Source organism: Sciurus vulgaris (genome assembly GCF_902686455.1).
Source record: "Sciurus vulgaris genome assembly, chromosome: 3".
Lineage (NCBI taxonomy): Eukaryota > Metazoa > Chordata > Mammalia > Rodentia > Sciuridae > Sciurus > Sciurus vulgaris.
The window spans coordinates 160,182,786-160,198,471 of NC_136463.1; the positions used below are offsets into that span (position 1 = coordinate 160,182,786).

The 15,686-nt window shown below is 37.7% G+C and overlaps 1 protein-coding gene across 3 annotated transcripts in view; it reads left to right on the forward strand.

Moving 5' to 3' along the window:
- CCNYL1 (cyclin Y like 1) overlaps positions 1–14,578 on the forward strand; it is a 36,369-nt gene extending 21,791 nt beyond the window's left edge. For 2 of the 3 annotated variants that reach the window (XM_079132502.1, XM_079132503.1), the window contains 5 exons: positions 776–827; positions 1,840–1,959; positions 5,701–5,867; positions 9,318–9,480; positions 10,569–14,578. In XM_079132502.1, coding sequence (XP_078988628.1) covers positions 776–827; positions 1,840–1,959; positions 5,701–5,867; positions 9,318–9,480; positions 10,569–10,685 — 619 coding nt within the window. In that variant the 3' untranslated portion in view covers positions 10,686–14,578. The remainder of the gene's footprint in view (positions 1–775; positions 828–1,839; positions 1,960–5,700; positions 5,868–9,317; positions 9,481–10,568) is intronic. The other variant, XM_079132504.1, reaches the window with a different exon arrangement.
- Positions 14,579–15,686: the final 1,108 nt, after the last annotated feature.

Consider the following 15,686-nt stretch of genomic DNA (forward strand, 5'->3'; position numbering starts at 1 on the left):
GTCAAGATTTAGTGACATTAGTTTTTTTGCTTCATGTGCTTGTGTAAAGCAGGATTTTTTTTTTTTTAACTGCAAGTGGCAGTGGAGAATAGAATGACTCTTAGTATCATTCATACTGAGAAGTCAGCAGTTTTACTCACTTTTGTTTTTATACAGTCATTGCAAGTGTTAACAGTGAAAAAGCAAGTAATGTCTTAGTGTTCCTATAAGAACAGTTTTGACCTCATGGGCCTCCTGAAAAAGTACTGAGGGAATCTCCAGAGTTTCACAGACCACAGAGAACCGCCAGTTTGAGTAGTGTATTGTTTAATTGATCTTAAAATGAAAAGACTGATCTCTTAAAATAAAAAGACAACTAATAACTTTTTAACTAAAACTAGAAATATATGGTAAGAATCTAATAGAAAACTAAAGAGGAAAAAGCTAACAAATCTGAATCTCATTCATGTTCATTAAAGGTCTCAAGACTTGATTGCCCATCACTACTGCTTTGTAAGAGGAGTGAAAATATTTGATTTATTGGCATTACCTGTTTGGGAGAGTCATTACTTACAGGCAGCTCTACCTGGTCATTGTAGAAAGGGCTTCACAGTACTTCATTTGCTGAGTAAAAAGAGGTCCTTACATCAGAATCCAGGAAAAGAATTTGTCAGACTGTTTGCTTTGTTGAAGGTTAAGCTTCTCCTTCCAACCCCTTCTCTACTCTTAGCAGATATTTTAATAAGATACTAACAATTCCTGAATTAATTTTTAAATGCATATTCTTATTTTATAGAGATGCAAATAGATCCCTGGATATATTTGATGAGAGATCACATCCACTCACAGTAAGCATCACTTTTTTTAACCGTTTCCTCTCAGGGTTGTGTTTATTTTGTGCTCCTTTGCTTTGAAATTAATTACTAGAAGAAAATTACTCCCTTCAGCTTGAAGTCAAAATCGTCTTCTTTCCCACCTCATGCTATATCTGACATCTTAGAAAAAGGTGTTTTGTCAGGGCTATAGTAGAGTAAGAACTGACTTGCAGCTTGGTTTAGTGAGCTAAGGTAAGTGAATGTACCACCCAACAAGAGAAAATGTAGCTTTTCTAAAGATACTTTTTAGTAGCATCAAACAACATAAATGTTTGTAAACAAACCCAACAAATGTGTAAACTTTCTGTGAAGATAATCAGAAAACTTAAATTTAGATCAAGTAAAATGCCGTAAATATTTTTAAAAACTACTTCCCTAGGTACATAACATCCACTTTTGAGTCAACAGCCACTCTGGCTGTATTGGACAGTGAGACTTTAGAACCTGTGGTTACAGTGAACTAAAAGTCTTTTCAAAGTTTATTGCAAATAAATATGACATTATCAATAAAACTTTTCAGCCTAAAAATAGATATTGATAGAATTCTATGGAGGGAAGATAAAAAGGAACAATTTTTTTGAGCTTGAGCTTGTGCCCTTTTTTAAAAAAATTAATAAATGGTGATGGGTATTGAATAGTTGTCCAGTCATGTTTGTTTAACAATGGGATACATTCTGAGAGATCTGAATTTCATCATTGTATGAACATCAGAGTGGATTCACACAGACTTAAGTTGGCTACAGTGTCACTAGGTGATACCTTATGGGACCTGTTAATTCCATTATGCAGATCATTGTTGACAAAGATATTGTTATACACCATATGACTGTAAGATCCCACTGTTTATATTTAAAAGATTAAAAGACATGCTACTCAGTCGAAATTATTTAAGGTACACATTGGCACAAGGTGAAGGCTGCTATCTTAAGAATACTTAAAGGTTTTCTTCAACAGATAATTTACATTGCATCTTTTCTTCTTTCAGCGAGAAAAGGTTCCAGAGGAGTACTTTAAGCATGACCCTGAACACAAATTTATTTACAGATTTGTTCGTACTCTTTTTAGTGCTGCACAGCTAACAGCTGAATGTGCAATAGTAACTTTGGTAAGATACTTATTTTTTTTTTATCAAGCATGTTTAGAAATTGGTCTTGTAAATAGGGTAATGTCTTGTTTTACAAACAAAAGTTAGGTCCCTGAAATTTATCATCAGAATATTAAGAAATTATCAAAGGAAAGTAACACACAGTTGAGTTTAATAATCATTACGGTTTAAAATGGTGCCAGTGCATTTCTCATAACAAAACAATTGTTATTGAAGGCAATGGGAGAGATTTCTCCCTCCACACTTCAGTACGTACAACACATTGCAGTATGCACACATACCTGCAGGGCATGCTGATGGGGGAGCAATAACAAAACCATTGGTGCAGAGACTTGACTCAGCACAGGACTAAGCCACATCCCATGCTGTATTCCTCAGATAATTCCAGTGTGTGTCATGATTGAGAATTATTGCTCTCAGTTCTCTGTTCCTTAAGTAATGGGTGTTAATCCATCCTGTTGACTTATTGTGTCTGATCACAAAGTTGTCCAGAATTATTGTACCAGTTGTTCTTAGACTTTGTTAGCCTGCTAAGCCACAGCTTTGTTCTTACCTTTGCTTCATCCATATAGGATTTCAAAGGTAGGACTTCATCAGTTTGAATAACTGCTGGTCAGGTGGTTGAGCTTGTTTTACTCCACTACCTACAAATGCATAGAGCAAAGTCAATTATGTGACCTGGAGGAGAAGAACACTCGTATCATTTAGCATTTAATTAGAATTTAGAGCGGAGGCTTGTGCTATGTGCTTCAATAGAAACCACTCATATATAGACTCTTCCATATGTAGAAATAAGTAACGGAGGAAGGACAGCTGGGTTTGAAGAACAGTGTGATGTCCCTGTGAGATAACAGAGTGACATTATCTGGATATAATTACGTAATTATTTGGATATACAGCACAAGAGCATGAATCCAAATCAGAGGTAAGGAAGTAAGAGTGGCTTCAAATGCAGAGAATGTATACAATGAAAAGTTGACAGAAAGTCCTCACAGATCTACCATCAACATTTAAGGGGCAAGTCTCCAGTGCAGTGACTACAGCAGTATGAGGAGAACCAGGGTAGCGTGACAAAGAGAAGGCTGGATAGGTGAGGGTATGGTTAAAATGAAGTTACATATGTGCTTCCTGGGTATCTACTTTTACTCTTATTCTAGTGTTGGGGCAGAGGAGAACAAATTGGACAAAGTGCTTGCCTTTATATTCTTATATTCTGGTGAGGACAACTTCCAAGTATTTTTTCAGGCTTAGGAATATTTCAGGTAGCAGCAAATGCCAAGAAGATAGAGCAATACAAAGGGCTATAAGAATGGTTACAGAGGTTTCTGTTTCAGATGGAATGATTAGAAAGGGCTCATTGGAGAGGTGATGTTTGAACAACAACCTGACTTGAAGCAAGGAAGCCAAAGAGGTCAGGAATTGCAGCAGGGACAAGTGCCAAGGCTGTGAGGCAATAACATGTTTCATGTGCTCAAGGAATAGTAGGGTGTGGTCAGAGAGAGGAATGAGGAGAAGAACCACGGAGAGATGAACTCAGACTGGCAGTCTCCCAGGGCCTTCCTCGTAGATTGCCAGCTGCCGGAAGAAGTTAAATTCCAGGCTAATGGTTAGCTTTGGTAGATCTTGATCAGGAGAGAGAAGTGTTCCTAATGCAAGAGCTTTTCCTGACTGCTTTGGGTAGAGTAGAGGTAGTTGAAGGTCAAAGAGGAGCATTAAGAGGCAGCACAGTTATACAGGTGAGCAGTGACACATGGCAGGCCAGGACAGGAAGCTTCCAGACCACCCGTGAAGGGAGAGACTACAGGAATTGCTAACATATTGGAGTGAGATAACTCAAATACAGGTTTTTGTCCCTACACTGGGCTAATGACAGTGCCTTTTACAATATTAGGCAGACTAGGGGAGTAGAGGTTTGGGATGAAGGACTCTGGTTTACAAGTTTGAAGGCACTGAGCCAAAAGAGTAGTTTCTTAGAATGATGGCAGCTGCATATAGGGGAAAGTAGGAAAGAATGGGAGATGAGGCTCTGGCAGGGGCATGGTGCAGTGAACAAAGTGAGAGGAAGTGTTGTGGAGAGTGGGAAGGAAACAGTGTAAACACATTCATATTGGGGAAAAGCCTCTGGTAGAGATGAAGTCTTCAAAGAGAGTTAACTGTGAGAACAGTGGGGTGGGATCAACTGCTCTAATAGAAGAGTTGGTTTCACTGGTAAGACAGAACTCTCTTCCACTGACACAGCAGGGCTCGTGGTGTATATGAGTGTCAGCGCAGAACAGGCTGATACTCAACAGTAAAGGTTGAGAGATTGCCAGCGTTTTCTCATTGCTAATTATTCCTGTAAGAAAGAAAGTTATACCCTGCGAGGGAGGTTCACTCTAAGATACTTTTGGGAAATGAGAAGAGATTCTCATTAAGAATATTTAATGTTCAGTAGCCATTGTTTCTTAAAAACATTTGGGTTTAGAGAACATTGCCAAATCTGAACTGATAGTTTGATACTTCAGACAGTAAATATACTCTTAAGAGTGGTTTTTTTTTTTGTCTATAAATAGCATATAGTCTGCCCTCCATATTTGTGTGCTCTGCATCTGATTTCTGTTGTGAATCAGAAATATTTGGGAGGGAATTATGTCCTTTTTTTCTTGTCATTGTTCCTTAAACAGGATGGCATAACAGTTATTTACTTAGCATTTACATTGTATTTGTATTGTAAGTAATCCAGAGATGATTTAAAGAATGTGGAAGGATGTGCATATCCTTTTATATAAGGAACCAAGCGTCTGCAAATATTAGTGTCTGATTATATTTGGTCCTGGAACCAACCCTCGACCAGTACTTAGGGAGGACTGTATATTTGCTGAGCACCATTTGAAGTAACGACAAATGATTTTTCTGGATAATCTTTACTCAGCTATTAACTTCTCCAATTCTTTGCGGGTTAGATGTTTGTATGTGTAAAATACTCATGAAACTCTCACACTGCCTGGCAGGTTTAGGAGTCCCAGGGATGCAGGAGCTTTGCACCACCTTAAAACCAAAGGAATTGACTAAGCAGCAGAATATGTGAGAGAAAACGAATTAATAATTAGTAATAGTGGAGAGGTGAAAAATAAGGACTATGAGAACACTGATCCTTTTGTACCTGTGGGCTGCTTTTGAAGGGGCTGAATCAGGGAATACTGTATTGCCATAAAGACCTGCGCCTAATATGCTGCTCTGCTCAGCAGCCACTGGGAGGCTCTCTTGTCCACCTGTTCTTATCTTCAACTAGTGCCACAAAAGGGCTAGTTACTGTGAAAAGATTAAATATGCTCATTACATCTTGGGTACTTACACATTCGAGCATGATGTGCCTGTAAAACCATTATAAAACTACCAGTTAGGTGTGGTGATTGCACATGGGGGGTCATTCAGTATTTATTGAATAACTTTAATCTACACTGGGCCTGTGCAGGGTGCCCTTTATGCATGTGCAGGTGGTAACAGTGCTGCTTTTCAGGATGTCCTTTGTTAGTCATTCCTTTGACCAGAATTGGGCTGGAAATTTGCATGGGCAGGGTAAACAGCAGAGTTATCTGACTTTCAGCTATGCTTGGGCCTCTTGCTTTGCCTGAGCAAAGTGTCTGTAGAACTCAGAAACAAAAGGTACTTAACTTTCTTGTCAAATATAGAGGAAATTTGTCATTCATAACTTCTTAACACAACAAACTGAACTAAAAGACCAGTGCTCTACTTTTTCAGGTCTACTTAGAAAGGCTTTTAACTTATGCTGAGATCGACATTTGTCCTACTAACTGGAAAAGAATTGTTTTGGGAGCCATTCTTCTTGCCTCCAAGGTTTGGGACGATCAGGCTGTATGGAATGTGGACTACTGCCAGATCCTCAAGGACATTACAGTTGAGGACATGTGAGTTTGTAAGATTTTGGTGAATCTTACTCAGTTTCTGGTACCTCATTTTCTCCCATGAAGTTTATACTTTAAGAAATATTTTTAAAGGTTACCTATGGAAATACTGGAAGTAGGCATAAAAATACATAATTGCTATCCAGCTGTAGTATGATAATTTGTATTTTCCATCATTAATTGGTAGGTCTTGATGTGTTATTGTAATGATATTGAAAAGTATTTTTCTAGTGGTTTTTGGCAAACATCTTCCACAACATAGCACTATATAATTACATGGCTTTTTGGGGAGCGGGGGATAGGGTACCGGGTTTGAACTCAGGAGCACTCAGTCACTGAGCCTCAACCCCAGCCCTATTTTGTATTTAGACCCAGGGTCTCACTGAGTTGCTTAGCACCTCACTTTTGCTGAGGCTGGCTTTGAAATCTCGATCCTCCTGCTTCAGCTTCTGAGCCACTGGGATTACAGGTGTGTGCCACTGCACTCAGCTACATGGTTTTTTAAAGCTGTCTTCCAAGCCCTTTTTAAGGCACACATGTCTGACTTTTTTAATAAGTAGCCACTTTTAAGTTCTTAGAGCCTCTGGACTGTTGAGGTTATATCTTCAACTTGAGTCTCACATTGTATGTTTGTTTTTGTCACACACCTTTTTAATCTGAAAATGTGTTACAGATACGAGGTACAAAATAAGGTTTCAGATCTCTTTGCTCCTGCTTCTTCCCCATTAGGAGTGTTGCATGTGTTTAGACATTGGTCTCCTGGGCTAAGAAGCTCCAGGATTCCTGTCAGGCAGCCCTGAAAAGCATTACTAGGACATGATCCAGTGCTTATCACACTGACACTCAGTCAGCCACAGTAGCATTTTGTGAGAATGAGATACAGGGAGCGTTGCTGAGTCATGGAGCTCCCCACGCGTGGCACTGAAACACCAGTGCGACCAGGGCCTCTGATGTGGCCATCCTGACTCCGAAGGTAGGGCCCTGTAGGTGGTAGGCAGGATGAACAAGAGAGGTATTTCCAACAGACTCTCAAGTGAAAATGTCTTTGCAGGTGGCATTTAGGAAAATGTAAAGCAGCACCACAGGAGTTTGTTTTTGTTACCTTTGCCCTACCTTATTACTCTAAATTAGACTGTCACTTGAAATGACTAAGCTCTGTATTTACAGCTGAGGTGACAACACTTGTGTCTGAGAAAGGACCAGTGATTTTTAGTAGTGATTGAAGTGGCTGTTGGTGAAAATGCCACTTTGATAATAGTGCAAACTGAGTTGTCCTGGTGATACTGATGGTATCTTAGCAAAGGATATGACAACAAAAGAAACTGAAACAAATGGAAGTATTTTTGGAAGTTGAAGAAGCTATAATGCCTTTGATCACTATATTGTGTCATCAGTCTGCAAACTGATTTCCTTGAAGGAAGCAAAATTTGTGATCATTAACACCAGCCCTGCCTGAATGACAGCTGAAATTTACTCAAAACCTGCAACTAAACTGGCTGGGGCTCTGGGTCTAGTAATAAGATTAGAGAAGATGCAGGGAAATGTGTCAGTTTCCACAGATGGGGTACACCAGGAGCAGTGGTGGCAGCAGGGGCTAGCTGTAACATCAGTTCTTCCAACACTTTCTGTGTGATCAGAGAAACACCAGGAGCCATGTTCCTGCCAGGCTGTTTTTGTTTATGATCTTTGGAAACTGGAAGGCATTACAACAAAGTGTTTAATATACAGTTGTCTCATCCCCCTGCTGTTGACTATTTCTAATAGTCTCATTTTTAAGTCTAAATGGAAAAAGTTAAAAATCAGTATCTCAAGTTTTTCTTAAAACTTTCTACCATCTATGTGTTTTGTTAAAATATGCTTGCTTTCAAAAGAATAAGTTGAACTGACCGTCTGCTATTCAGAAAATTTGCTGTGCCTGTAAATGGTATGCTATTCAGCCATTTAAAAAGCAACAGAAAACCTAGGAAGATGCATAATGCTTTTCTTCAGTGATTAAATCTCTATTAATAGACATGTTAATCCCATGAAGTACTGTATTTCTGCACAGTTAAAATGTATTAGTGGAGAAAATATAAAAGGGATAGTGAAGTGTATTTATTCCTGTAGTAAATTAAGTCCTGATTAGCTGATTATCAAAACATTATCTGATTTACATTTGTATGGACTTATTGCCATATGAACAGGAAATTAATTTTGGAAGTAGGCTGTTTGGTTTTAATTTCAACAATTGAGAAAATCATGTCTCTGCTCATAATCTACCTCCTCTCCATATGGGAGAACATCATACATTTCTGATGTGACCAGTGGATAAAGTATTAAAATTTTATAACTAGGAAACTAAATTATAAAATGAGCCTAGTTTTATAACTAGGAAACTAAATTAAAATGTTTAAGTGTTTATCATTTTATATAATTAAACTGTTAAAGTGGTAAGATCTCTAAGTTTATATTTCGTGATTTAAACCTTCAGCAGGGGCAGTTGTATGGCCATGTAGCAGAGGACTGCTCCCAACTCTTGTCCTTCCCGATGTATTAAACTTGCCCTCATGTGTGTACATTCCATTCTGGCAAGGGTTGGCAAATGCTGAGCATCTTAGGATTTCATTCCCAAAACAAAATTTACAAGTCCACTGTTCTGCCAGAGGTCAAATCCTAAGGTGGATTTTGTCTACCCATGATATCTTCTTTTATTTTTGTGCCTTCCAAAGTTTAAAGTGAGTATTTTGATTATCATGGTGACAGGGGTCACCTTAGTAATATTAAGGTGAGCAGAAACTTGTATTATGCCCTTTGACATAGCCTCATGCACGGGGGTGAAGGGGTGGATTTCCTTTCCCATCTAGTGTAGCTTGCTTGCTTATTTATTTATTTATTTATTTATTTATTTATTTATTTATTTATTTGAGATGAATCCTTGTTGCCTCAAGAGTTTTTCCCCCTCAGAGATAATAGCGGTGGCTCTCGATGGATCCATTTGTTGCCGTGGTGATGTGCCCACTCCTTTTGTTGGTGCTTCTCTACTTCAATAAGCCCCTTCCTGTTATCAGCTCGGTGAAAATGTCTGCAAGTTCTTCAGAGCTAATAAACAGCATACATCATTCCTTTCATCTGCTCACTATAGTGGGGCCTTGTGAGTGAGCGTGGAGTATGAATCGTACAGCTGCACTAATGGAACTCTGAAGAATGAGCCCCCGAGTCAGCAGCACGAGTGCATGAGAGGGCCGTAACCTTTTCCCCTCAGCCCAAACTCAAAGTGCTGGGATGCAGAAAGGACTACAAATAGCTGTACCTTGTTTGAACGTTAGTGTATTAATCCAGCTGAGTAGCCTTTATTTGTTTCAAAACAGAATTTAAAGCTATCCTAGAAGCTCAGAATGATATTTTTGAAGATAGCCCAGTTGACTAAAATTGTCCTGTGTTGGTTTTGGTTTTGTTGTGTTCCTCCTCCCCCAGGAATGAGATGGAAAGGCACTTCTTGGAGCTACTCCAGTTTAATATTAATGTTCCTGCCAGTGTTTATGCCAAATACTACTTTGACCTTCGCTCCTTAGCTGATGACAACAACCTGAATTTTCTGTTTGCTCCTCTCAGCAAAGAAAGAGCACAAAACCTAGAGGTGAGTCTGTATTTCCACTAAGTGGGGCTTTCTGTCGTCCACTAACGCCAACATTTGGGACTAAATCATATTAAGTAGTGATTAGGCAAATGGAAAGTTTTTAAAGTGACACACTGAAGAGCTTATTAACCCCTTGGCATCATGTTTCATGTGTCCTCTATGGTTTATGCTAGGATTCACATTATTTTTTTAAAAATTAGACATTATCTCCTGTATGACCATAATCCAGAATATTTTTAAAGGAAATTAATCTGTTCTTAATGCTTTTCCTTTTGAACCTCTACACTTCTACATTAGCATGCACAGGTAATTTCTTGTACAGTTATATCCCTGATTATATTTACATATAGTTTACATATGACTCAGTTGTCATTACTCATTCTGCAAATTGATGGCAGTATTTATATATCACAGTTCAGTTCCATGAGTTTATTAGACAAAGCATTAGTGGCTACGCTGAGAGGCCTATATAGTTCGGGTGGTGGGGGGGCATGCTGTTTCAAATACTGGATGTAGGAAGTAAATAGGTTTTTGATAGACTTTTGGTGAGTATATACCAAAATCATTAACATCCGAAGTGACACATACTTAAAAATAGTACTTTCTCTGGTACCTTGGGTGCTATCTTTGAATAATATGCTTTTCTACCATAATTATCATGCAAGTAAAGTAGCACCTTTTGATGCTTCAGTCATCTTTTCTACCCTCTAGAATAGACTATCCTGCCTCGTTGTAATTTGCTTAGACTATATAATTACTGATGAAGATTGTGTAGAATTTGAAAACTGAATAAATACTGATTTTTTTGCAGAGGTAACATGATATTGCTGTTATGAGCGTTTCACAGCACCTTTGACATCTTTAGAAACTCATTTTTAAATAATAATAAAGTTCTCCTGTCCTGGCCCTTAAAAGAATGTCACCTTAGTGAATTGGCAGGAAGTAGCATATCCAGAATCTGGTGCTATAATCAAATAGCTGCAACTATGAAGTATCTAAAGGAGTCTGCATGTGTGGCTTAACATCAGTGGTGTTTTAAGGTTGGATCTTTTTAAAAATTGTACTTGTGTTCTAATTGACTTTCCTAGGCCATTTCAAGATTGTGTGAAGACAAATACAAAGACTTATGTAGAGCTGCTATGAGAAGGTCTTTCAGCGCTGATAATTTCATTGGTATTCAGCGCTCTAATGCTATCCTCTCTTAAAAGGGAGAATTGAGGGGTAATAACATCACAAGCCTCTCATCTACAAAGACTGGATGAAATATCACCGCTCTTGCTCAAAACCAGCAAAGTTAGTATTTTCATCAGAAGGAAAGACCTCGAATTCAAGAGACTCATGGACAAGGACAGTTGCACTCCATAGGAAAGAATGGGACCTTGTCAAACAACAAACACACTTTCTGTCCTTTTTAATGTAAACAGAGTTAACAAAAACCACTCCAAAGCAAAAGCTCTCAATCCACATGCAGATATTTGCTTACTGTGTAGGCCAATAGCTGTGAACTATGTGAGGTTTTTTAATTAATCATTTAAATGTTTAGACTTTAAAAGACACTAACCATATAACTTTTTGTTTTTCCTGTTTTTCTTCCCCTTCCCCATTGCTGCATATGCCTTTAGAATTGATGCAGTATTACCTTTAAAACATGGTACTTTCATTAAAAATTTTTTTTTTGTGATGTTGGGGCTCAAAGCCAGGGCCTAGCATGTGCTAAACATGTGCTGGCCCTCCCCACAACCACGTTAACACTCATTAAGCCACTTAGGAGCAACTGTAGCATTTTCTTCCTTCCTACTGTATCATATCATTGAAACTGCTAGTCATTATTGGCAGTCAGTTTAAACCAAAAAGCTACTGGATAACACCTGCCATTCATATATTTTGCAGGCACTACTTATTAGCATTTTGGCATGTTTTGGGTCATAAAGAGAATGTATCACCTATTGACTGCTTACTTCTGTGGGTCCACATTGCATTTTTTGTGAACTGTTAATGGTGCTTCTCACTTTCTGATAATTTTCCTCTTTTAAGTAAATTTATTAAAAGATATTTTCATAATGCTTGCCAACATGGTGGTCCAGTGATAACTGAGCAGATAAAGACCAGGTGTCCTGAAAGTTTTAGTGCAATTTTAAGTTTTGGTAACTATGCCCTGCTGTAAAAGTGTAAACACTACAAACTCTTACAAAACATTTGAAAGTTAAATTATATTTCTTTAAAACTTAATAAATTTGGAATATTAAGCTTTCAGTTTTCTATTACCAGTCCCTGTTGAAGATGACAAACATTGACTGGAATAAAAAATTGAAAGCTCAACATTTTTTCAAAATTAAGTTTAAAAGAAATGTAATTTAATTTTCAAATGATGATTTGAAGTTCGCAGCATTTATACTTCTGCAGGTGTCAAAGCTTAAAATTGCACTGAAATTTATGGAGATAAGTAATACTAAAGTTTAAAAAAGTAAAAAGTAAAAAAAAAAAAAAAAAGGCACCCTCCTCTTTTTAAAGTAGTTTTATGCAGGATTGTGTTGTATCTGCTTTGATCACCTAAATTTCTATAGATTTGGTAAAGGAAGATTATGAAAGAGGAGTGTTTATTCACATGTAATAAATGAAAAGGAATTGGACCCTAATAGCAGCAGGTGATATGAAAGGTTTTTTTTTTTTTTTTTTTTTTTTTTTTTTTTTTTTTTTTTTTTTAAATCATAAGCGTTAACCTGATTGTAGGTATCTCATTTTAAGTCCTGCTATATAAGAGAGAACTTACATGAACTTTAGGAACCCTTACTTCAGGTTTTAAAAGGCAAGGAGTAAATAATTTAAGAAATTGATAACAATGTCACCTACATTTGAAATACAAAATGATAAGTGTTCTAAACTATGTGAAATGAATTTCTCTTATCTTAAAAGTAATCCTAGGAATCTTGCACTTATGAGCCAGGAATACTCTTTCTCAATATAGTGATGCTTCACATTATACTGAGTGCTGCAGGTTCCATCATTTTTAAAGGACAGACAAGTGATAAATAATGGTGTCTGAAATATTACAATCTACCACCTCAAGGAAAAAAGAAAACATTGTTTATGGAGTTCAGAGCTTGGAGATTCAAGTATTGATTGCAGTTTTATTTTGAAAAGAATGCTACAACTTATGTGGTTTTTATTTCTCATGTTTATATTAAAAGAAAAGCTAATAAATCTATTTTAATTAAAATATGGTCACTGTGTTTGTAACACTTCTCTGTTCACACAGCATCACATCTTTCCAGAACTTAAAATGTTTTGCATCCACCCTTAATAGGCTTGTAAATTGACAATTAAAACTGATTTGATCAATGCCTCTGCTGAAGGTATAGCAATTCATTTATGTTACTTAGGCTCTCTTCCACCTAAAGGCAGTTTATTATGCTTAAAAATCACTGGCCATGGTAATTAGTGGGATAGTGCATTAGATGGCATCTTTGAGTAATAGTTATTGTGCCCGAGAGGGAAAAGCAGATTAAAAGAAAAAAATCAGGGAAAACATACCAAGGAGAAAAGAAAGACAGGAATAGTGTAGATTTAGAACATGAGGTATTTTTGGTACCTTAGGTGGAGTCTTTAAATGATCACTTTGTTCTTGATTCATTGCTGATTAGGATAAATTTATCTGATTTAATTTAGTAGGGAAAAACATTTATCATAAACGAGTATGATTTACATCCTATAACATCAGTCATGAAGCAGAAATGCTAACATATGAGTGGTCAGAGGTTTAAAAGAAAAGATTTGGGGAGAGACACAGTGGACATGAGTCTGACTCGGGAACAAGCTGGCAGTGTACTAAAAGTTGATCTCCCTTTGGCCTTACCTCTAGAAGGCAGTGTAGCCATTTGTAATGAGGCATAGAAACCAAGTTGCTAGTAGGGTGGTAACTGGCAGTTTTCTCAGGGTTCTATACCTAGGAAAGATAAAAGAAATATCTACCTGGATTCAAGTTTATTTTCATTTGGGCGTTTGGGGTTTTTTGTTTGTTTGCTTTTGCTTTGTTTTTACTATTTCAATACAGACCTCAAAGAAATTTTAATTGGTATGTTGTGAACTGTCATAACAAGGAAAAAACAAAAGATATGAAATACATATTTAAACCCACTGAAACTGCCATTTTTGCAGGTCAAAAAATAGTTGCCTATGAGTAATTCCATGTGGTTCATTCTGACACAACTTGGATCTCAGTATTTGTGGTTAAAAAGTTTCACACGTCAGATTCCAGCCAAGTTGCTTATTTCACATTTCCTGTATACCTCCCATAATGCCCATGTATTATTGAAATCCTGGCTTGACTTCTTGATTTAGTTTCCTGCAGCTCTAAATACAGTATTCTTTATTTTTTGTTTTTTAAAAGCAAGCATCAACCAGAAAACAATTCAGTCTTACTGGAAACTAGTTTAGCTATGGCACACAAGCCAGCTAAAAATCTACAAAGCCCTTCTTTTTTAACCATGTTTAAGATGACAGTGAATTGACTCTTACTCTCACCATTCTTGATAGTACTACTTGGAAAAGGACTTAACAGCTGGCAGAGAAATAGCCCAAGTTAATGCTAGTTTGCATGCAAAATCTGTACTGTATACCTAGCATCTATCAAGCAGTCAAGCATTAGATCACCATAATTCTAATAGACACTTAACCGACCTCGAAGGCCTAACGCTGCCAGCAAACAATACAAAAGATGCAGGAGCCCTTCAGTAAGGCTTCTTCCCCTAGTACAGAGGAGAAATCCATTTGGTTTCTGAGGCAATTTTTACTGAACCATTTTAAATGGGTTTGGCAAGTCAAAGTGCATCCTTAACTGCGAGATAAACTTTAAGAATACCAGTTTGTGCTTTATTTGTTCTTCCAGCACCTCAGGAAAGTGAAATCAAATAGAAATTAAGAGGAATCTGGAGTCCAATGGGGAAAAGGTTGGGTGGTTATTTTAACTGTTGTAAGGGCTAAGCAGTTTCAATGTGATTAGGGGGATTGGGTGATAGTCCCAGAACCTAAGGTCCTCAGTAAAAAAAAAAGTAGTATCTACTTTAAAAGGCCTCAAAGGGTGCAGAAATTAGTTTTTCTTTTTTCTTAAAAGAACAATCTGCTTCATCTTCTCAATTCAACCCTTTACCTGTAGCCCCAGTGTGAGAGCTGACCCCTTCAAAGGCAGAGCGCTTCACTGTTCAGTCCACCTCTTCCACCTGCTACCTCAGCCCTTTGGGACCCTCCCACAAGTCCATTCCAGCTTCACCCTGTGACCCTCAGCTAGCCTCCAACCTGGCAATGCTTGATGTTGGTTACTGTGACCCATTTCCAAAGTGTTAGTAACAGGTTCAAGAAAATACAGCTTTTATATGGCATACATGCTAACTAGACCCTAGTTTATCCCGTTTGTTCACCTGAGTTCTGTTTTCCTCAAAGCAGCTATCTCTAACTTGTACTTAGCAAATCCCCTGAACCTGCTCACGTCCTTAAGCAATTATCTTTGATCTGGGCTAAGGACTAGGTGTAGCATTGCTACCTTTCAAAACCTAGTGTTTTATCTGGCATTGGACATCTTGTTTTTAAGGTGACCAATGGAGAGGATTCCACTTCCAAAACTCCACCCCCTTCTACTTCACAATGCACTCAACTAGGGGATAGGGCAGTTTGTTCCGTCCTTTCAGTGTCCCAGTTTTTTCAAGTTTTGGCCTGCAAACCACCTGCCTCTCATCAGCCAAAAGTGCCTGTGAAACATGAGAGTCAATAAATGCAGTGAGTGTACCTTAAAAATATAGGATAATGAGTAACCTTTGCAACTATTTAAAATCTTGGGTAACTTTTGATTTGCAAAAAAATTCTAAAGTTAAAAGTTTATTGAGGGGAGGAGGGAGCTTGAGCTACTGAATCTCAATTCCTGGGGCTGAGGCTTGGGAATTTACATTTTTTCACAGGACCCCAAGTGATTCTATGCAGACTCAAATTTGAAAACATCCTCCTAACTCCCTTTCCATTCCATGCCTGAACAGCTGCTGCAACCTGACTTTACTACCTTAACCTTGCCTTAACTTGATGTAATCCTTTAAGTCTTCTGAACCTTAAGATATAAGTGCCACTATTCCCCACTTTTCGCAGATGAAAAAACTGAAATACTAAGAGGTTAAATTCAGAATCGCAACCTGTAAGTAGTGGAGCTGGGATTTGAATCTCCA